Genomic DNA, 22,031 nt, shown 5'->3' with positions numbered 1-22,031 from the left:
TCATTCTACGTGCATTGTCCACTTTAATGTAACTACTGTCATCCGGTTATTGTTGCTTTGGTCTTCTGACATCAAAGGCCCTTGTGGGGCCAGCTCTGTAAATGTCACCATGTCTCAGGCTAGCTTTCCCTTCCTGTTCCTTTTGGGAGCAGAATTGCTCACCGCAGGCAGCATGCTGAAAGCACTTGGTGAGGTTTGTTGGCCAGCCTGCCTGGTTGAAAAAAGCAATTGAACAAATATAGGCAAATTACTGAAGGGACTCGGTGAAGAGCACTTGCTGTTCTTACAGAGGACCCTGGTTTGTTCCATATGGCAGCTCACACTAAGTCCAGATTGAGGTAATCCAGTGCCCTCTTCTGGCCTCCTCAGGCACCCATATGGTACTCATACATACACATATACTCATATATGAAATGAAATAAAAATAATAAATCTTTAAAAAAAAAAAAAAAAAAAGGAAGATCCAGAAGGCAGGCAGAATGCAAGCTTGCTGGTTTTGTGTCTCGGTCCACGAACTTGGGCAGATGCTGGATGCTTCCTTGAAAGATGCTGGTTCTGGCCGAGGGCAGGGAAGCTCATGTCTGGCTCTTTCTAGCCCAGCATGGGAGGCTGCCTTCTTCCTCACTCATCCACAGGAAGTAGTGCCTCCCTGAGCAGCAGAACCTAGAATGTCTCCCCTACATAGGCTGTGTTGGGCTATGAGATACCCGATAGGACAGTGAGCTCTCTGACTTGCTAGGATTTCACTTTTCTCTAAGCCTCAAATGGGCAGCTCCTCTTTCAATCCAGGCTTTCCTTGGGGCTTACTCTTGGAACAGGGGGACCTGTTAATGCTGGAGAGTGAAGTGGACACTGAATCTGTAGAGTGACCATGACAACAAGTGTGAGTTGGGACTAAGAGCCAGACTTGATCCCCTGTAGCAGTAACCAAGCCCCAAGTACTTGATTCTAATTATATCTTAGTTGTTGCCGTTTTTTTCTTAAAGGACCAAAAAGTCAAATGTTAATAAACAGCTAAGGCCATGAATAACACCTCTCCAAACAGACAATTATATTTTTATTTAAATTGTAAAAAATAGTAATTCCAAACAAGAGTCTCCACCAACCCCGTGACAACTCACCAGAGAAGGCCCTGCTTCCTCCTCCTCCTCTTTGAAGTCCCCTGTGCCTAATCAACAGCCCGGGGCAGCACCCTTCACTGCTGCTAGCTTTTCCAAAGAGGGGGAACAGGGCAAGGCTCACCACCATTGGAAATTGCCTGAGACCAACTGAAAGAGTCCAGTCTGAAATCCCAACTCTTCCTATGAAAGTCCCTCTACTGGTGACGCGTTGGCTTGGGGCGAGGAAGCTGGGACCAGAACAGCCTGTGGGCTCACTTAGCTTCTCCCGCAAACAAAGACAATCTGTGCTTGTTAGGCTTATATTGTGGCAGGTTGGAGGCTGAAGGTCTGTTAGTGCATTTAGTGCTGGGTGAGAAGGGTGGCCCAGCCTGGGATACTGAAGTCCTCTGATGGCAAGGCAGAGCCATGAGAGCCCACATCCCCCGTCACTTTCTGCTGAATAAGGGGGGTGGGGAGGATGTCCCCACTGCTGGTTCTTGGCAGCCCTCTGTACCTGCTTGGGCCTGTTCCTCAGGGGTACTGGAGAGCTTGAGTCTAGTAAGACTGGGGGTGACTCTGTACTAAGACCCAGCTGCAGCTCAGGCCCGAGCATGGCTGGTCTAAGAGTAGCCCCCGGCCATCTGACTCGTAGCCGCATTGCTGCCCACTCCTCGCCAGGCCTGGAAGCTGAAGAAAGCACTCACTCCATAGGCAATCATCACCAGGCAAGCAAAAAACTGGCAGGAAAGAAGAAAAGGGGCAAGGTGGTCAGTCAGAGCAAGGGCACCATATGGGGACAGCAACAGCAGACCAGGTGGGTCTCCTTAGATGGACTTGAGCGACAGCCCCTCCCTGAGTCAGTCAATCAGAACCATTTGTTCTGCAGCCACACCCCTTATGCCCAGCCACACACACCACACAGCTGGCATTATGTTCTAAGGGTCAGGGCAACAGAACCACGCAGGCCAGACACGTCAGGTGGTACCAGGGGCGACCAAGAGTGTCCCAACTGCTCAGTGTAATAGGAGTGACCATGGGGCAACTTCACAGGGACTTAACGTCCACAGGTAACATTCAGGGCTGGGGCAAGTGGAGCTCTGTGAGTTCGAGGCCAGCCTGGTCTATAAGAGCTAGTTCCAGGACAGGCACCAAAGCTATAGAGAAACCTCTTCTGGCGGGGTAGGGGGGACATTCAGTGCTGGGGCTCAGAAGTAGAGTGTTTGCCCAGCCTCACAAAGCCCTGTGGTTCTAGGCCCAGAATTGAAAACAAAATAAAACAAAAACAAAAAACAAAAAAAAACCCAGTAACAATACTCAAAAGTATTTTTCTGAACCAGTTCATACTCTGTTTGCTGACCTGTGTTTTCTGCAGCTTAGGTCTCAGTTCCCAAGAGTGAGTTCACTAAATTTTTTTTTTTGGGGGGGGGGGGGAGTGGGTTTTGAGACACGGATTCTCTGTAGCTTTGGAGCCTGTCCTAGAACTTGCTCTTGTAGATCAGGCTGGCCTCGAACTCGCAGAGATCTGCCTGCTTCTGCCTCCCAAGTGCTGGAATTAAAGACATGTACCACCAGTGCCCAGCGAGTTCACTAATTTTAAAACCTCTCTTAACCGGGAAGAGGGAAGACAACAAGGGCTGCCCTGTCCTGGACATGACCACAACTCCGATTTCCTTGTCTGAAAAAGAACCCATGGGCTCCGACTCTAGGGCAATGTTCAGGGCCTTGTGGGCAGAGTGCGAACGGCCATCTGACACAGCCCGAGTCTAGTCTGTAAGAGAATACAAGTCAAAACTGCAGACAGAATGTAGTGATTAACAGCCACCCCAGGTGACGTGAAGCAAAACGAGTGTGGCTCAGCAGAGGTCCACAATGATCCCAAGTGTCCAGGTCCCTAAGGAAAACTGAGGGACACTGAGCATCCGGGCAGTGACCACTCATACGGGAACCTGTGAGCACACAGGCCTGGGCTGGTGGATCCCCTGCAGAAGGCTGGAGCCTCAGCCTCGGGAGCATACTTACAGAGGCAGCCGAGCGCTGGTTATACGGCCGGGAGCCCTTCAGGGACGTCAGATCGACCGCTGAGGCACAAGTGATAAAGGCGGTAATATAGAGAACCGTGGCGGCAACGAAAAAGACCATCAACTGTGGGGCAAGGGAAAGCAGTCATAAAACATCCACAGGGAGTATCCCCACCCCAGGACAGTGCCAGGCTACCAGGCAACTCCTCTGCCATGGCAACAAGCCACTCACCTCTAACCAGCTAAAGAAAGGCAGGCCACTCAATACGTGGCACGTGGCCATACCCACACCCTCCCCGTGACCACATCAGCACTTGGCCTTGCGGCTGGCCCTAGGATAAAGTCTCGCATCCCTCTCGCCACGAATGCGAGAGATCCATGACTCTCTTTGGCACTATCCTCAATTCAGGGAGTCTGTATAGAACACCAAGGACACTGGGCGTGAGTCTCACTGGTCCCACCTTTGTGAGGTCCTGAATTTGACCCCTACCACCACCAAAACAACAAACAAAATACCTCCCCTTAAGGCTGATGCTGGACAGTGGCAGCTCCCCAGGATCAGGTATGTGTGAGGTTTCTGGAACCTGCCTGGCCCTTTCAAGGATTGGTGGTCTCTATACCAGAGTTGTGGGATCATCACCCAGCTCCTCCCCCAGCTCAGCCCTCCCTGCCTGGCACAGAAACAAAACCCAACTGGCCTCCTTCATGGAGCGCTGTATTGGAGCCCCATTCTGGCCTCAGAGACAAGCCTCCCGCCGTGCAGGTTTCTTCTTTTGGGGCCCAGGGATATTCAGAGGGAGTCTGACCCTCAGTCAGGAATCCAGCCACCGCCACCTCAGTCCCAAATCATGTCCCCAAGTACAGTGACCACACTGCACACCCTGCCTGGCCCTGGCCAGTGATACAAGATCTAACAAACCCATTCTGTCTCAGCATGACTCACGTTTCCTCTGATTAAACAGGCATTGAATTGTAAACAATCGCTGCCTAGTCCCAGCCTCGCTTGCCTTACAATCATGTGCCTCTGTGCTCACTGAAAGCCTCAGACCCAGCTGCATGGGTTTTCCGGGTTCCACAAAGAAAAAGAAAAAAAAAAAAAAAAAAAAACGAACCATTTTCTGTGTCTGGCCAGGGTGCTTCCTCCAGTCAGAGGAAACTGGCCTGAGACAAACCTGAGGCACCCATCCTCTCCAGGGCTGTAAGGCCTCCTGGAGCTACTCTGACCACCCTCAAGAAAGTACAGTATCTGCAAGGGCATCTTGCGAACCTGCTCAACAGCCCCTTGCTGCTGGTCCCTTCCCAGGGCCAAGCCAAGTCAGGCATCTACTTCGATCAAAAACGGGCCTTTCCATGCCAGCTCTTCAGGTAGTGAAGAGGCAGGAGAACTGCTACCAGCCCCCCTCCACTTCACATATATGGAAGGTCATTCACAGGCAAGAGGGCTTAGCCTGGAGCCAGACTCACCACCAACGGCCAGGGCACCATGTACAACTTCATGTGCAGCTGAAACAGGTAGATGATGAAGAAGACGATTGTCATCAGCCAGAGGAAGACAGCGACAAACATGACCCAGCCATAGGCAGGGTACAGGTGGTACGGCGTATCAGCAATCAGGGCCCACACCAACAAACCCAGCACCTGTGGAAAAAACAGGGGCGTCTCAGAGCCCCACAGCTCCGGCCAGAGGCCTAGGCCTCCTTTCTTGTTAACTCAAATAAATCTTGGGCTGCTAGCAAGATGGCTCAAACGGTAAAATGCTTGCCACGAGCCTGGCAACCAAAGCTCAGTGCCTAGAACTCAAGGGCGTAAGGAGAGAACTGGCTACTAAAAGTTGCCCATTACCCTCCACTCGCGTGATAAAAAAGCTTTTTTCAAAGAAACCTTGACTTACCTCCTGCTCTACACCTCTGTGCTGGGGATCTTGTCTGGCCACTCCTCTGCTTCCTCAATTGCCACTGTGCTGTGACAGAAGGCCCTTCCAAGTCCCCAGACACTATTATCCACGGTGGGAACAGTGTTTCCCATAGAGTGTGTGGTCTTTTACACCATTGCTGACCACAACAGTACAGGACCTCTGCTTTGTAACAAACACCGGCACGGAGGTCAATACCTATTACCAACACTGCAGGAAAATGCAGGAGACTTGAGTTCAAGGCCAACATCTACCTAGTGAGTTATAGGCCAGCCTGAGTCATGTGAACCCAGCTTAAAACAAAACCTCTGTCTAAGAAGGGGGGTGGGGAGCTTCGAGAAGGCTCAGCAGGAAACTGTAGCTGAGCTCACCCCCACAACCCACAGTGGAAGGGGAGAGCTCACTCGTTCCCAAAGGTTGTCCTCTGGGGGCCAATGAGATGGATAAATTTGCCTACTGCCGGGCTTGACAGCCTAAGGTAAACTCTCAGCTTCCATGCTCACACACGCATACACACTAAAACGTTAAATTTTAAAAACTTTGGGGGTTTTCTTTTGATTTTGTTTTGTTTTGTTTTTGTTTTTGAGACAGGACCTTATTCTATATCCCTGGCTGGCCTGGAACTCACCAATCTCCTCCTGCCACTGCCTCCTGAATGCTGGGGTTAAAGGCATAAGCTACCAGGCCTGGCTTTAAATAAACTTTTAAACGAGAAAAGCCTGAGAGGGCCAGGCTGTCGTGGCACACACCTTTAATCCCAGCACTCAAGAGGCAGAGGCAGGTGAGTTCCCTGTGAGTTCGAGGCCAGCCTGGTCTACAAGAGCTAGTTCCAGGACAGCTAGGACTGATACACAGGGAAACCCTGTCTCCAAAAGCCAAAAGAAAAAAGAAAAAAAGAAAAGGAAGGAAGGAAGGAAGGAAGGAAGGAAGGAAGGAAGGAAGGAAGGAAGGAAGGAGCGTGAGAGATGGCCTGGGGGGATAAAGGCACTTGCCACCAAGCCTATGTTTGAATCCTGGGACCCACATGGTAGAGAGAACCAAACCCTACAAGTTGTCATCTGATACAAGCACGTGTACATAAGTGTGTGCACATACGATAAATAGTGTGTGCACATACGTTAAATAAATAATTGTAATAAAAATTAGTCTCTGGACAAAGAAAAAAACTCCCATTCCCAGGACATCCTCCACACCAATGGGAACATTCTCTGTGTGCTTTTCTTGGCTCAGCAGAGCAGAGACTGTCTCCAGGGTTCTGAGTCCTCCAGCCTAATGCTCCTCCCCCTCCACCGGCCCTAACTCCCAGTTGTCTCTCCTTCAGGTGTTGCCATCCTGCCTCACAAAGGAAGGCCAAGCGACTGCCTGTTACACTGTTCCCCCATAGCACGATGGCTGGACATCCCTGACTGTGCATGCTGAAGCTAACAGAATGGACTTTGTTTCCCTTCCCGCCTGTGTAACTTTCCCCCCACAGCTGCTCTGGGCTTCCTCACCTCATTTGATTTCTTTTTGTTTTGTTTTAGGTTTTTTTTTTTACTTGTTTGTTTGTTTAACAGTCTCGAACTCACAGAGAGATCCACCTGCCTCTGCCTCCCGAATGCTGGATTAAAGGTGTGCCACCACCGCCCAGCCTAATTAATTTATTTTCATGTGCATGCATTCGCCTGTGTGAAGGTGTTAGATCACCTGAAACTGGAGTTACAGGCAGTTATGAGCTGCCGTGTGGGTGCTAGGAGTTGAAAATGGGCCCTCTGGAAGAGCAGCCTATGCTCTTAACTGCTTAGCCATCTCTCCACCCCCTTCATTTATAACAGTGCAGGGACCACGCCCACCTCAGGCAGCTCCTCAAAGCTGTAAATTCAGTTTTACCCAGGAGCCTGTGTTTCCTTCCCCTGGAGTCCCTACATAGGCACCAAACCCAGAGAGGTCCACACACAGACCTTTTTTTTTTTTTTTTTTTTTTTTTTTTTTTTTTTCGAGACAGGGTTTCTCTGTGGCTTTGGATCCTGTCCTGGAACTAGCTCTTGTAGACCAGGCTGGTCTCGAACTCACAGAGATCTGCCTGCCTCTGCCTCCCGAGTGCTGGGATTAAAGGTGTGTGCCACCACTGCCTGGCTCACACACACAGACTTTTTGTAGGGCACAATCCAAAGAGCCTGGGGGAGGCCCAAGGGAAGTACCACGCCATGGCTGTCCTCGGCCTCCCCAGCCCCTCTGCTGGCCGAGGATCTCTAGGTTGGGGAACATGCATTCCTGTCTGGAACTCTGCCGCTATGGGTATAGAAGTCTACTGTGGCTCTGGAGAAAGAGGCTCCTTTGCTAAGACACAGGAGGGTTGTTCCTCCTTCTGCCTGCACACACGGAAACTAGTGGCTCCGGTCCAAGGACAAGACCACTTTTGGCCAGATATTAGGAGCAACACTATACTCTGGAGGCTGGTCTTTGGGAACAAGTCCCTGCCCCTGGCTGCCCACTTTGCTGATAGGCCACCTTGCAAGTTCCCAGGCACCTAAAGAGAGGTCCTCACCAGAGAGCTCAGGACCCAAAGCTGGGGCCCTGCCAGCCACCTTCTTCTAAAATACTCCAAAGATCTCTGGGAAGTTTCTTTTTTGTTTGGAATATGTGATTTCAGGGTAAGGACAGATTCGGCTTGTAGCTGAGCAGGCCGAAGCAGGCTCTGTACCTGCTCTCCCGGCTGGTGTGAGCCCCGGACACCCCATGTCACAGAGCATCCTCCCAGTTCTTGCTTCTGACCCTCACAAGCAGGCCCAGGTGTTGGCCCCTATGCCCGCTCTACAGCAAGAAAATGGGACAGAGTAGCAGGGCCTTCCTAGCCTGTGGTCACCTGCCAAACTGACAACAAAGTCCTCGTTGAACTACAGGGCCAGAGAAAGAGCTCAGGAGCCGAAGGCACTTGCCACCAAATCCAACGACCTGAGTTAGATCTCCAGAACCCACATGGTGGGGGAGAACTGACCCCTGAAAGTTGTCCTCTGACCTCTACATATGCACTTGGGTGTGCCCACACACATACACACACACCACACTCAGGATGAGATATCATAGAATAGGCTCCACACACAACTTCTTCCCTCTCTTCCTTCCTGTTTCTCCCCCCAACCCCGCTTCTCTCTTTCTTGGCAAGCTCTCATTAGTCCAGATAGACCTTGAACCCCTACTTCTGCTTCCCAAGCACTGATATCACAAGCATGTGGCACCTCACCTGGCTCCCACACACCCTTTACCCCCCAACCCCCACCCCAAATCACTGTGCCTGAAACAGATACACTAGAAAGGCCACAAAGCCCCAGAGCTGGGTGAAGTCATTCCCATCAGGAGAATAAAGACTCCTTGGAATACCAGCTCAGGCAGCTTCCAGGGTAAGAAGCAGGCAGGAAGGTGAGCCTGCTAGGGGCTGTCCGCTCTTATATGAAGTAGGTTCTAGGTCCCTCACCCTGCCACTGGGTTATCTGGTTCCTACTATCTGAAAGGAAGTTAGAGAAGGCATCCGAGTGACAATCCAGAAAAGGCCATATTTACATGTGTGCCCTCCTCTCTCCAAGCCATCTTGCCACGTTCCCCACAAGTGATCAGGAGACATACTGCGCTCTGTAGGTAAAGGGTGGGTGAGCCTGGGAACCCGCTCTGCCTTGCCAGAGCTATGACAAAGGCGTTGCTGGGGTGGGGGGGGGGGATAGAGCAAAATGTGTCAGCCCCTACCAAGGGCAGGGATGTAGGAACCCACAAGTCCCCACCCTGTTCGACTCCACCCCTCTTTTCCAGATAGATAGATAGGAGAATTTGTGAACCTTTGGGCTGTTGTGCCTGGCCCCGAGCCCTGGCAGCAGACTTGGTTTCTGCCCTAGAACAAGGAAGGTCCATTCCTCTTTTAGAACCCAACAAACTAGTTTCTCTTAAGCCAACAGCCTGGGTATTTCACTGACCCCTTGACTGATGTGGGTGGTCCTGCCAAGGAGGTTCCAGAAGCTGCAGGACCCCCTGGGACTCACTGAAACGCCACCTGGTGCAGAACCCACTCTACCCGAAGCACCAGAGGCCTTGCCGCAGCATGGGCTCCACTCTTCAGGGATAGCAAAAAGCAGCAGGTCGCTGGGAGCAGAGAATCAAGAGTCCCCAGTTCTACTCCCTGACCCTGTGACCTCTCCCAGAACTCTGGGTCCAGCACAGGTCTCCTGTAGCTCAGACATCCCTCTAGTGTGACCTGTCCCTGGGTGCCTCTCTTCACAACCCTCTTCTGCTGCACTTCTGTGTCAGGGTGCCCCACCCTCAGGGTGCTCCCACACCAGCAAGCTGTGCCAGATCAAAAACATAAACCGCTCAAATACGCATGCTCACAGGGTAGGTGTGTGGGAACCAATGCAGGTGGGGAAGGGGAAGCAGAAGGAAGATCAGTTTTAGATATAGGGCAGAGGAATTCCCCACTGGCAAAGTAACCTGTGATAAGGTTTAGGGAAGTGGGGGACAAAGAGAATCACGGGAGACTCCAGAAGAGAATGCAATTCTACCTCTGGCAGTCTGGGTCACCTTGACCTCTGTGTCCCTCTACCCCCTACTTTCTAGACAGCGTCAGACCCAAGCCAACTCACTGTGTGGCCTTGGGAGACTCACAGAAGCTTTCTGTCCTCATCCAGGGCACAGGAAGGAGTTTTCTATTGGCTGAGAGGTTCAGGGACAACAATGCCTACCCTGATGCCTGGCAGGTGGACTCTGGGGCCATAGCGGAGGTGGGAGTCCGGGGGGTGTGGTTATGTGGTTTAATTAAACCACAGGAAAGCGAGGGCAGAGTGAGGGAGCTTCCAGTAGGGGAAGCAACTAAACCTGGAGGCTGACACTAGGTCCCAAGGGCTGAGAGAGGCTTCTGGAGCAGGAAAGCATGTTACTGGTGGACACGCAGCCCTGGGGAGCTAAGGGCTGCTGAGCGACGCTAGACGCTAGTCTCTGTCCAGAGCCACTCCCATCAGAGCTGCTGAGTCTTCAGGGAATGTTAGAAATTGCTTGCTTGTTTTTAATTATGTGGCATCTCCAGTGTTTAAATGTTAGCAATTAAGCCAAATGTTTCAGGAAGAGCAAGGGCCAACTCTCCGAAGGTGATTAGTGGTGCCAAGTCTTTCACAGGCCTCAGTGGCTGCTCCTCACTGCACTACCAGGAAACTGAGGCCCAGGGTGGCCGCAAGACCCTTCTTGGGGTCCCCCCTCACTCAGGGCACAGCTAGGCAGCTGAGGACACGCAGAACTTAGCCTAGACTGGCCTGGCCTAGCCCAACCTCCACCCCCATCCTGGCCCTTCTTCCCTACACTGAAAGGGACTTTATGGGAACAAAAAGTCACCCATTGTGTCCCAGGAGACAAAGGGGCAAGAGACAGAGGCTCCAGGCGCCTGGGCAGGCCACACCACTACCACACACCACCCCCTCTGTGTCAAAGGAGGGCTGGGGGAGGCACCTTGGAATTCCTGCCCTGGATATAAAGCATTCTAGAACGCGGGGGCCATTCAGATCCCAAGGAAGACCAGGAACCACCCAGCTGTTTCTCTCTCTATCTGAAGCAGACACACAAGGAATTCCACTGAGTCACTCAGCCAGGGCACACTCTCCCAGGGCCAGTTCTGTGCCAGGCTGTTCCAGGTGCACAAAAGGCAGCAGGGTCATGGGCAGCTGGGCCTGGCCTGCAGGAGCCCACCTGGGTCTTGACTAGCATCGCGGGATTCCAGATGCAGCCTTCTCTATGCAACCTGATATTGGCAAGTCCTTGATCTAAAAGAGAGTGGTTTTTTTTTTGTTGTTGTTGTTGTTGTTGTGGTTTTTCAAGACAGGATTTCTCTGTAGCTTTGGAGCCTATTCGGGAACTAGCTCTTGTAGACCAGGCTGGCTTCGAACTCACAGAGATCTGCCTGCCTCTGCCTCCCGAGTGCTGGGATTAAAGGCGTGTGACTGGCCAAGAGAGTGTTTAAAATTCGGAGGTATAAGGGTACACACACACACACATGCACGCACGCGTGCACACGCACACATGCCAATGCTGAGTCATATGGACCTGAAATATATTCAACTACATGATCATCCTTGAGAGGTAGAGGCAGGAGGGTTGCCACAAGTCTGAAACCAGCCGGAACTTCACAAGATCCTGTCCTGTTTCAATAATAACAGCAATAATAATAAATAATTAAACATATTATTGTTATTATTATTTAATAGAAAAATCTACCCAACATGAACTCAGACTACTGCCCTCTGCAAGAGGCTCTGAAGGTCTCCTGGTCCCATTCAGGTATACTTCCCAGCAAGAAGCAATGTGCCCAAAAGGGTTTCAGAAATTCACAGCACCCAGTCTATGTCCCACTCCTCCCTCTTCCCCAGGGGTTTGCATAATGCCTGTCTGGGTCTTCCCAACACTAGAATCCCTCTGGCCATGAGGGCATCTTAGGGAGTTCTCATTCTGCTTGAGAAGGCCCAGGTAGAGCCCTTGTATGCACTGCCTCAACTATGCTCCAGCATCCAACTAGCCAGGCCCTTTGCTTCCTGGGCCTTCCTCTCTCTGGGATCAACTTTCTCCCCAGAGAAACACTCAGCCCATTTCACAGAAGGAAAACTGAGGCTCTTTTAGAAGATGAGGATCTGGCCTAAGGGACATGAATATGAGGGGTTGCTAGACAGCCCAGGGATAGACTTCCTTTCTCTTGTACTGACTCCTGGGAGGTAGGGACATTGTCTTGGAAACTAGTGCCTGGAAGAATTGTCACTGCCGGGAATGTCAGAGCTCTGGAGCTAGCACAGCCTGTGAATATCTCAGCCTGGTGAAGTCTGTACAGATCTGGCTGAGCAGACAGGGGCAAGGCCTTCCTCTTTTCCTGGGGTGGCCCGAGCATATCTCTCTGGACTCCATTTCTAGGAGGGGCTGGTGCCAGGCACGCTCCACACACCTCAGGCTGACAAAAGTTCATCTAGTGTCAGACACCACCCAGCCCCATCACAGCTGAGCTTCAGAGCCTGCCTGAGACCAGGTCCCGCCTAACCTTCAGCCCAGTCCTCCCTCGGAGACCCTGGTGTGCCACCCTGCCTCTCCTCCCTGAGCAAACAGGAGGAGCTGACCCTACCCAGCAGCAAAAGCCAGAGCCCCATACTGTCAGACCCAGGGCTGGGTCAGCGGCCGCCAAGGAAAACAGCCCCCACCTAGGCTCACAGCAGCCACAGAGACAGCGGTCAACACAGTCCAGCCACCGCAGCCCGATGGCAATTGCCGACCACACAGGATGACTTTGCAAATGTGAGCTGGTCTCTTCCTGAAGCATTGGTCACTTTCTGCTTATAGACAACTTGGGAAAACACCCAGGTAGTCCTGAACTCACTGTGTGACCCTGAGGGTAGTGCCTTCCCTCTCTGGCCCTGACATCCACACCCCTCACAACTTTTGACATAGCCACAAACTATGTATCATTCCCAACTTACTAACATTTTCATTTTTTTAGAAAGTTTTTTTTCCCCAGTTTTTCAAGATAGGGTTTCTCTGTTTAACAGTACTGGCTACCCTGGAACTCACTTTGTAGAGCAGGCTGGACTTGAACTCAGATCTGCCTGCCTCTGCCACCTGAGTGTGGAATAATTAAAGGTGCCACTACCAACCAAGGGAAAGAATTCTTAATGGTTGTTCATTTGTTAATTTTGGGGGTTTTTTTGTTAATTTTTTTTAATTAACAAAAATTTTGTTAATTTTTGGTGAGTAATAGACAGGGTCCTATTACTTAGCTCATATGGCTGGTATGCCCTAGGTAGCCCAGGATGACCTTGAACTCACAAATCTCCTTCCTTAGGCTCCTGACAGCTGGGACCACAGGCATGTGCCAACACGCTCCACTTGCTATATAATTTTTAAATAAGTATTACAGGGCTGGCAAGATGGCTCTGGGTAAAGGTGCCTGCAACCCACTCTAATGACCTGAGCTCTAGACTTGAGGCCCACATTGTAAAAAGAGAACCAACACCCACAAGTTGTCCTCTGGCCTCTTGATTCATAGAGTAGCTTGCCTGTAACTTACACACACACACACACAGAGAGAGAGAGAGAGAGAGAGAGAGAGAGAGAGAGAGAGAGAGAGAGAGAGAGAAAGAGAGAGAGTAATCTTTAATTTAAATAATAACTCATTTTATTTAGATAGTTTTTGTTTTCTGAAACAGGGCTCACTATGTAGTCTTGTGTGGTCTGGAGATCACTATGTAGGCCAAGCTGTCTTCAAACTTAGAGAGATCCGCCCGCCTCTGCCTCCTCAGTGCAGTGCTGGGATTAAAGTAGTAGGCCCCATGCCTGGTCCAATTTATAAGTTTTAAAAACCTTTCCTAAAACTGTGTTGCTACAATGATTATTGCTAATTTCTTGTTGTGTTAACTGATAAACTAAACTTTACCACAGCCGTGTCTGTGCAGAGCCGTCCCTAGGGCTCAGCCCAGCCTCAGAATGTGTCCTTATGGGAAAAGGTGACTATTGCAGGTTAGTCCACTGGACAACTGTGGAGGCCGGCTCCTCAGCATGCTCTCTGGCTATGATTAATGCAGATGGCCAAGCTCAACACAGACCTTATTAATGACATTGAATTGGGGAAAGGTCTCAGCTTGACTCAATTTTCAGACACCGGAAAGAAATAAAGGCGGAGGGGACAGAATGTCCCCACACCCGGACCTGCCACCTCTGCCTATCAGATTGGAGTGTGTCCAGAGTGTGTCATATCACCAGCCAGGGTGACCACGGGGCAGGCACCTATTGGAGAGGACACAGCTGTGACCTCCATGGAGGACACTCTCCATCACACTCCCAAATGCAGGGGTGGTGACACAGGCCTGTCTTCTCAACTGCAAGAGAAGTTAAGGATAGAGGATCCTAGTTCAGGTCCATCCTAAGCTACAAAGTGAGTTCAGGGCCAGCCTGGGCAACTTAGGGACACTTTATCTCAAGACTAAAAAGAGTAAAAAGAAGGGTGGGTGGGTGTTAAAATGAAGCACAACAAACACATAGTGTAAAAGCTGCATGTGGACAACCCGATCGCTACTTTTCACCGCCTGGGTGGGGTGCAAACACACTTGCACATACCGTCTGACCCTGGGATCCCTGGGGTCCCACTTATAGAAAATGCCACACAGACACCAGTGGCATGTGCAAAGTCACGCGTGACAGAGGCGTGGAAATAACAAAGGAATGGGAATTCAAGTGTGTCAGGGCCCAGCTGCACCACGAGTTGCTACAGTCAGGTGAGTGTGCTCCCTGCTAAGAAGAGACCTGGAGCCTACATCTCTTAGGTGTGCTCCTGAGCCCCTATTTTAGAAAGAAAGACTCTAGGCTGGGCAGTGGTGGCACACGCCTTTAATCCCAGCACTCGGGAGGCAGAGACAGGCTGGTCTTAGTGAATTCAAGGCCAGCCTGGTCTTGTAGTAAACTCCAGGACAGACAAGGCTACACAGAAAAACCCTGTCTCAGAAAACAAACAAACAAGACTCTAGACAGGAAAGATGACTGAGTGGGTAGGAGCAGTGGCTGCTCTTCCAGAGGACCAGGGTTTGAATCCCAGAACCCACATAGCAGCTCACAACTGTCTGTAGTTACAGTCCAAAGGAATGCAACGATCTCTTCTGGCCTCCCTGGGTACCAGGCACAGAGATGGCACAGAGACACACATGCAGGCAAAATACGCATACACATAAACATAAATAATAAAATGTAAATGTTAAAAGAATCTGTGGCCTGGCCCTCAGCGGTAAAGCAATAGCTTAGCATCTTTAGTTCCCAACACCATAACAAAATGAAAACTATGAAAATAAAGGTTTGAAAAAACCCAAAGTACACACAGCTTCCTGTGACCTGATGTAGGATCTTGGTGGGATGGGGGTGTGGGTAGGCATGGTGCCTGCGCTGTGACACTCATCACACTCCTAAGGGCTTTTCAATGAGGCGGGAGTTCTGTGCAGTCACACACACACACACACACACATTCCCCCTCAGCCCTCCTGCCCCAGTACGCACGCACTGGTGAGAACAGTTGGGGCTTGGCCGGATATGGAAAAGATCACATCTTATTAATTTCTCTTTGTACCATTGGGATGTTAGGCTGTGAGTCTGATTTTGTTGTTGCTGTTTTCAAAGAAATTTGCTTGTTTTTGTTGTTTTTGAAATAGGGTTATCTCTCCCTACCTGTCCCGGAATTCTCTGTAGACCAGGCTGGCCTTGAATTCACAGAGGTCTGTGTGCCGCTGCCTCCCTAGTGCTTGGGTTAAAGGCGTGCAACACCACCGCCCAGCAGAACAAAACATTTTTAAAATGCAATGGTTGGCTGCCATGTAGAAAAATTGAGACATAGCCAAATGAACAGAGGCCACAAAGACACTGTAACCACTCCACAGCAGCTACAGAGGCATTGTGTCACAGCGACCCACACACAACAGACACACTGTAACACCATGGCTGGTGTTCTAACTCTACGCTTTTGTTCATTTTATTGTGTGTGCACTTGTATATACACATGGGCATTCTCAGAGCCCTTAGGGAGGTCGGAGGGCAAACTGCCAGTCTGCTCTTCTACCAAGTGGGCCGCCAGACTTGGAAACAAGCTTTTGCCTGCTGAGCCGTCTCTCCCCCACCCCTCCCCCGATCAGTGTTCTTTAAATGCATAGAAAAGGGACTGAAAATGTTCTAAAACAGTTGCCCTCATGGGGGAGGGGCTGGATCCAAGAACAACTTTAGCTCTGTGGGCACCTTTATGTATTTACTTTTTTTTTTTTTTTTTTGAGATAGGGTCTATGTAGCCCAGGCTGGCCTTGAGCTGCCTTGGGTTTCTTCAGTCTCCTGAATGTTGGGTTACACACACACACACACACACACACACACACACCTGGCTAGGATTTTTCTTTGTTTGTTTATGTTTTTGTTTTTCAAGACAGGGTTTCTGTGTGTAACAGTGCTAGCTGTCCTAGCACTCGCTCTGTAGACAGGCCTGCCTCTATCTCCCTGGTGGTTCTGGGATTAGCGCGCATCCCACACCTGGCCTTGCTTAAGTCTTTTTAAAGGAGGATATTTCCATACGCTCATTAGGTAATTACAAAGAAATTCCCAAAGTTATCACACTCTTGCCCACCAGCGAGGAGGAGTGTGGCAGGAACTAACCACGCAGGGCACTGTGGCTTCATCACGGGAACCTGCAGGCTCCACTCAGACTACCAAAGAACCTCAGGTCAATCAGTACTAAGGGAGCCCCCAGAACTGTCACCCCAACTCCACCTGCCACTGCTCGCATCTGCTCAGCAACACAGCAGGCCCTTCTCAGAAGTCAGAACTCTTGGGCCTTATCCTGTCCCTCCACGGAGAAAAGAGCCTGCCTGCTGGGACTGCCAGACAGCCAAAATCACCAAGAAGAGCTTCCTCATGTCCCCAAGAGTGGAAGGATGAAGGAAGCCTTGAGCACTGACCTCCTTGTCCCCAGAAACAGTTAAGCTTGCCTAAGGGCCCTAGCATCTAGGACCCAGTGAATTCTGCCTTCACTCCGTCACGTGCCAGGCTAAGTCCTTGGTGGGCGTTACTTCTCCACCAACACCGTTTTACAGACAAGGGTATAGGAGGGTGGGGAATTAAGTTCCCTAAGATCCCAAATTGAAGGAGGCAGAGTCTGAATTTGAACCCCAAGACCTCGGCTTCCAGGTCTACCATCAGTCAGTGTTCTCAATGATACCCTGGAGCACTATGGTGGCAGAGGAGGTCTCTAATCTGTTTGTTTACTTAAAAACAGACCCTTATGGCTGCTCCCAATCTTAGGAGGAAGGCTAGGAAGTGCTCACTGCCCACTCCCCCATTCCCTCAAGGCATCACATAGTCCCCATGTCCTGAGCACCAGGGCTTAATCCATGGTCTCCCCTAAATCACCTTCATTCCCCTCTCCCCTAAAACAGGGTTTACTTAACTCAGGCTGGCCCCAAATCCATGATCCGAGTAGCACCAGAGTTATAAACCTCGCTAGAACCTTCTTCTGAAACCCCATCCATCTAGACATTCTTAAGTGCTTACCTCTGCCAGAAGCCCTCCCCAAAAGCCTGGGCAGAGTCTTCCTTCCTGAAGTAGTCATCCTTCTCTCAGAACCCTCTAGGAACCCAGACCCCCAAATAAAGGCAACACGAAACATAGCTGGAGCCAGGCTTCAGATGGCCAGATCTGAGTGCAAATCCTACCTGTGTGCAGCGGCCTTGCCAAATGCCACTTCCCCACCCCACCCCTGTGTGACTTTGCTCAAGTGCCTCTGTGCTTATCACCGAGTCCCAGGTAAGACCATTCTTTGTCCCAAAGCTGGAGTTGGGGGAGGGGGGAGCGGTGTTAAAATTAGCAAAAAGATGGGCACTTTATCCCCACGTTTTTCAATTTTTCTGAAGTGGTTAGGGTGTACCATGGGCACCTTCCGGCCACGCACACAGCATCCTTCCACTCGCTTGCCACACAAAGAGCGGTAGCACACAGCACTCTGGTGCTTCATGACTAGAAGAGTTGTCTCTAGGTCATGCTTGCCTGCCTACTTAGAAGCGAGCTATGAAGATTCGAGTTTCTCCTTTTGCTTACGTTACTATGAAGGTCAGCCATGAAGATTTTACATTTGCAGGCTTCTCCAAACCATCAGGTTTTAGAAATACACTAACTCTTCTGTTTTAACCATTAATAGCGCCATCTGATATTTGCTCTGGGGCTAGAGGGGGATGGGCAGGTTACAGAGTATAAAGACCACCATCTGTACACTGAGGCAGGATCACAGGTGAAGAACAATGTTTTGCTCGAGTAGCTTGGACTTCCTCCTCGCCCACCTTTCCAGCGCTGCAGGACACCTTGGGGTACAGAGCAACCTGGGGAGCAAGGAGTACCATCTCCTCAGTTACTGCCCCCTCCAAGCGGCCTTCCCTGATCCCCAGGGGCAGGCACTAGGCAGGGAGCCTCTCCCACATCCTCTAAAGTGCCACACCCACATGTTATAAGAGCAAAGCAAAATACTAGAAGTCAGAAAAACCACTCCCAGCAGGTGAGTGATTAGAAAGAAGTCTCTGAGCCTGTTTTTATCCGTTGAGAGGAGAAAAATCCAGCCAGATGTAGTGGCACACGCATTTAATCCCAGCGTTCAGGAGGTAGAAGCAGGTGGATCTCTGTGAGTTCGAGGCCAACCTGATCTACAGAGTGGGTTCCAGGACAGATAGGGCTGTTAGATAAACCCTGTTCGGAAAAACAAAACAACAACAAAAAAAAGATGCCTAGCCAAAAGGTCTAGGCTAGCCTCCAGTGTGCTATTGTGGCTTCCCAGCAGATATGGTGCCTGTCTCTGCCCCTCCCCCATCTGGGCCCCAGCGGAGTAGTAGGTTGCCACAGAAACATCTGAGGAAACAGCGTCTCAGACAAACAGACTGGTACAGTCTCCAAGTGAGGTCTGTGGAACCAATATGGGAAAGGAGCTAGGGAGTAAAAGGTACCTATCACTTCCCACCCTGATGTCTCAATGCTCCCAAACCTCCAAGGGTCACCAACACAACCAAGACCCAAGTTCTGGTCCTAAACGCATAAGATGTAGACCAGATGCTGATGCTTCAACTGCTTAGCCTGTGAGCTCCTTTCCTGACCTCCACTCAACTCTGCCACCTGCAGTTCCTCCACCATTCCCTGAACTACGCCAGGCTCCCATTCCAGGGACAGCTCAGCTGGAAAGCAAAATCTCTAACTCCCAGAGAAGCCTTCTAGACTAGACCTGTCTCCTCTTTGTCCCTTCCACAAGCTACTTAGCTCATCTCAAGCTAATCTAAAACTGACCCTCAGGGGTGGGGTTAAAAGAGTCCAGATAGAAACTCCTGGCATGGTAGTGCCAGGGAATAATTGAAACCCTTGGAAAAATCTAGTTCAAGGCTAGCTTCAGCTACACAAGGAGTTTTGAAGGCAGCTTCAGCTACAGAGAGAATGCAAGATCAATCTGGGCTATATGCGACCCTGTCTCAAAACAAAAACAAAACTGAATAAAACAAACCAAACAAACAAATCACCAAGAACCCAACTGGTCCCATCATGCCACCCCTCCCCAACCTCATCAAAACCAAACAATATCCAAAATGCATTCCGGGAGAATGGGGTTTTTTTGTTTGTTTGTTTTTGTTTTCTTAAATGCAAGTTTCTTGTTGCACTTCCGGAGATTCAAAGAGCAATTTCACATTTTTTTTCCCGGGGGTGGGGCCTGGGAATCTGAATTTTAAACAAACCCAGGCAGGAGATAGGGGAGGCTGGAGGAGATGGGTGAGGGCTCACAAGGAAGATCAGAAATCCGAAACCAAGACAGAGGCCCAAGGTGGAGGTGGCCGCTCCCCTGGAGAGTAGGCAAGACCTAATCTCTGCGGAGGGCCTCTCGACTCCCCAGCCTGGCCCTGGCAGCCTGGTTCGATGTGCCTACTGGAGGGACGGCGACAGGTAACAAATCCCACTTCCAGAGCCACCCTATCCCTCTGCCAGTGGACCTCGATTTTTGGAGACCGCTCCCCAGGGCAGTCACAGGCCTCCAGACCCTCACAGGAGTGTACCGTGAAAAGACCGCTTACACCTCAGATTGCACCCGGTGGGAAGGGGCAATCCCTGAGTCCTTAGTTGGGGTCTGCACAGAGATCCCGGGGTGGCAGGCACGTGACTTCTGACCTCCCGCGAATCTCCACAGCCCAGAGCAGGAGATTCGATCCGCAGGCCCTGGGCAAGTGCCCCGGAGGGAGCGCACGCGTCGGGGCCACCAATGCGCTGTCCTTCCCTGTCCCGGACAGCCGTCCGGCTGCCTCACTGGCCGGCTGGAGCCGGTGGGCAGTGGACTTTGCTCGGCCGAGAAGGCCTGGGCCGGGTCCCAGAGGAAAGGGGGCAGGGCAGAAGGAGAGGAACAGACTGGCGGACAGTTGTGCGCGGCGATCTCAGCCGCGGCTTCACCTCGGGAACCACCAGGTAGGGTGTTGGGTCTCCTCCACAGGAGTCTTACTGCGCTCTCAGGGATGCCACACGGGCGTCCTGAGGTGCGAGGTTCCAGGCGATCTCGGGGGACGCGTCCTGGCGGCCCTGGAGAATACCCCATCCCGTCACCGAGCTACCCGGCTCACCAGCTGCAGCAGCGCAAGCACCCCGAGGGCGGAGCGCACGAAGCCCAGGTCGGGGCGCAGCGCAGACACCGACGCTCCCACGCCCTGCGCGGGGCTGCTGGTCCTCGTGCTAACTTTCGACGGGAACTCGGCCATGGCGTTCGGGAGCCCACGACGCTCCGGCCGCGCTCCCGGCGCTGCTCCGGGGCTGCTACTGTGGCTCCCGCTGCTGGCTCTGCCTGGGATCCCTGGGCAGATCCTACAGGTGCGCGACGCCCCGCCCCGCGACGCCCTAGGCCTCGCCCCTCTCTGAGACCCCGCCCCTTAACCCTCGGCTCGCCTGGTATCTCTGGACAATGATCTTGAAGTCCTGATCGGCATACCCATCTACCCGCGACCGAAGCGACCTCGCTCTTTCCCACATAGTCCTAGGGTGTTGTGTGTCCTTGGGCAGCCTGCTGCACCCCCTTAGGAGGAAAGCGGGTCGCTGTGAATCAGCGTCCGGGAAAAGTCTATCCAGATTAGGGGTATGCAGTGGAGGACCGTCCTTCCTAGTCTGCAGGCAGGTTCCTTTCTAAACAGATAAAGCAAACCAGGGAGGTGACTCACACCTGTAATCTCAGCACTCAGGAGGAGTGGAGGAGAGGGCATCACGGAAAATTCAAGTCTAACCTGGCTGTATAATGAATTCCAGGCTTGTCTAGGCTACAGGTGAGAGCCTGTCTCTAAACAAACTAACTAACCAACTAAATAACTACTAACACTACCTAAGGCAGAGAGGCATAGGATTAATCCCAGTACTGAGAGGTCAGGAGATCAATTCTGGATTATTTTGGGTTACAGAGTGCATTTCAGGAGAGCCTGGGAATACACAGTATCTTGTCAAAAAAAAAAAAAAAAAAAAAAAAAAGAACAAAAAGTCAACAACAGCTACAAAAGTCTAGTCTATTTGCACACACTAATCCCAGATACTAGGGCCCCAAGGCAAGAGTATAGAAAGTTCAGACCCTGCCTGGGCTATAGAGCAAGCTCAAAGCTAGGCTGGGCAACTTCCTGGGCTGCTGTTTCAAATTCTTATTTTTTTTTCCAAGACAGGGTTTTTCTGCGTAAAAGAGAACTCACTCTGTAGACCAGGCTGGCCTCCAACTCATAGAGATTCACTTGCCTCTGCTTCCCAAGTGCTGGGATTAAAGATGTACGTCAAATTTTTAAAATACAGAAAAGATTAGGGATGGAGCTACATGGCAGAATGCTTTCTCTAGTGTAGCACTGCCGCCGCAAGTCCCTGGGTTCGATCCTCAGCTTGTCAGAACTGACTATCTAGGACTTGGAGATGGCTGGACCGTGGCTCCTTCTCTGTCCTAGAGGGTGCCCTGTGGAAACCTGCGACTGTGTCAGGGAGGGTTGCCCTGGAGATGGGAGGTGATGCTGGATTTCACTGCTGTGATGTGCACAGACACATCGGCTCACATTCTTCACCATTGACAGCTAGACCAGCTCTTCTTGGGTCCCACTGTCTATGTGGGTGGGACAAGCAATAGGAGATAAGGTGGTAGATGGGGTTGGGGAATCAGATAGAGACAGCTGATGCTGTGACCGAAACAGACAGGGACGAGACAGAGTGGCCAGGAGGAGGTTTTTAGATAGGATGGCAGTCTTTTTTGAATTAATTAATAATTAATTAGTTAATTTTTACATACCAATCTCAGTTCCCCCTCCCTCCTCTCCTTCCATTCTCCATGCCTCCCCCCTCCACCGCTCCTCAGAGGGGGTAAGGTCTCTGCTGGGAAGTCAGCTAAGTCAACCATCGCCTCATTGAGGCAGGACCAAGCCCCGGCTCTCCCTGTGCCTAGGCTGAGCAAGGTGTCTTTCCATAGAGAACAGG

At 51.1% G+C, this 22,031-nt stretch overlaps 1 protein-coding gene across 1 annotated transcript; it reads right to left on the bottom strand.

Annotated features, from left to right (window-relative positions):
- Window positions 1-1,036: 1,036 nt before the first annotated feature.
- LOC119801621 (plasmolipin) lies at window positions 1,037-20,410 on the bottom strand. The gene is made up of 4 exons (XM_038312211.1): window positions 20,168-20,410; window positions 4,583-4,756; window positions 3,120-3,242; window positions 1,037-1,837 (listed from the first exon to the last, which is right to left on the bottom strand). Exons 1-4 carry the CDS (start codon window positions 20,300-20,302, stop codon window positions 1,721-1,723), a joined length of 549 nt encoding a protein of 182 aa, XP_038168139.1. The 5' UTR covers window positions 20,303-20,410; the 3' UTR covers window positions 1,037-1,720.
- Between the last annotated feature and the right edge of the window lie 1,621 nt (window positions 20,411-22,031).

The sequence above is a fragment of the Arvicola amphibius genome, chromosome 15 (assembly GCF_903992535.2).
Source record: "Arvicola amphibius chromosome 15, mArvAmp1.2, whole genome shotgun sequence".
NCBI lineage: Eukaryota > Metazoa > Chordata > Mammalia > Rodentia > Cricetidae > Arvicola > Arvicola amphibius.
The sequence above is the reverse complement of the archived record's forward strand: the minus strand, read 5'-3'. Positions and strand labels throughout refer to the sequence as shown.

Excerpts from the sequence above, each read along its gene's own strand:
- LOC119801621 (XM_038312211.1), bottom strand. The coding sequence starts at position 20,302 with ATGGCCGAGTTCCCGTCGAAAGTTAGCACGAGGACCAGCAGCCCCGCG. Across the intron at positions 3,243-4,582 it reads TGGTGCCCTGGCCGTTGGTG|TTGATGGTCTTTTTCGTTGC; the intron begins GTGAGTCTGGCT and ends CTTGCCCCACAG. Across the intron at positions 1,838-3,119 it reads ACCAGCGCTCGGCTGCCTCT|TTTTTTGCTTGCCTGGTGAT; the intron begins GTAAGTATGCTC and ends CTTTCCTGCCAG.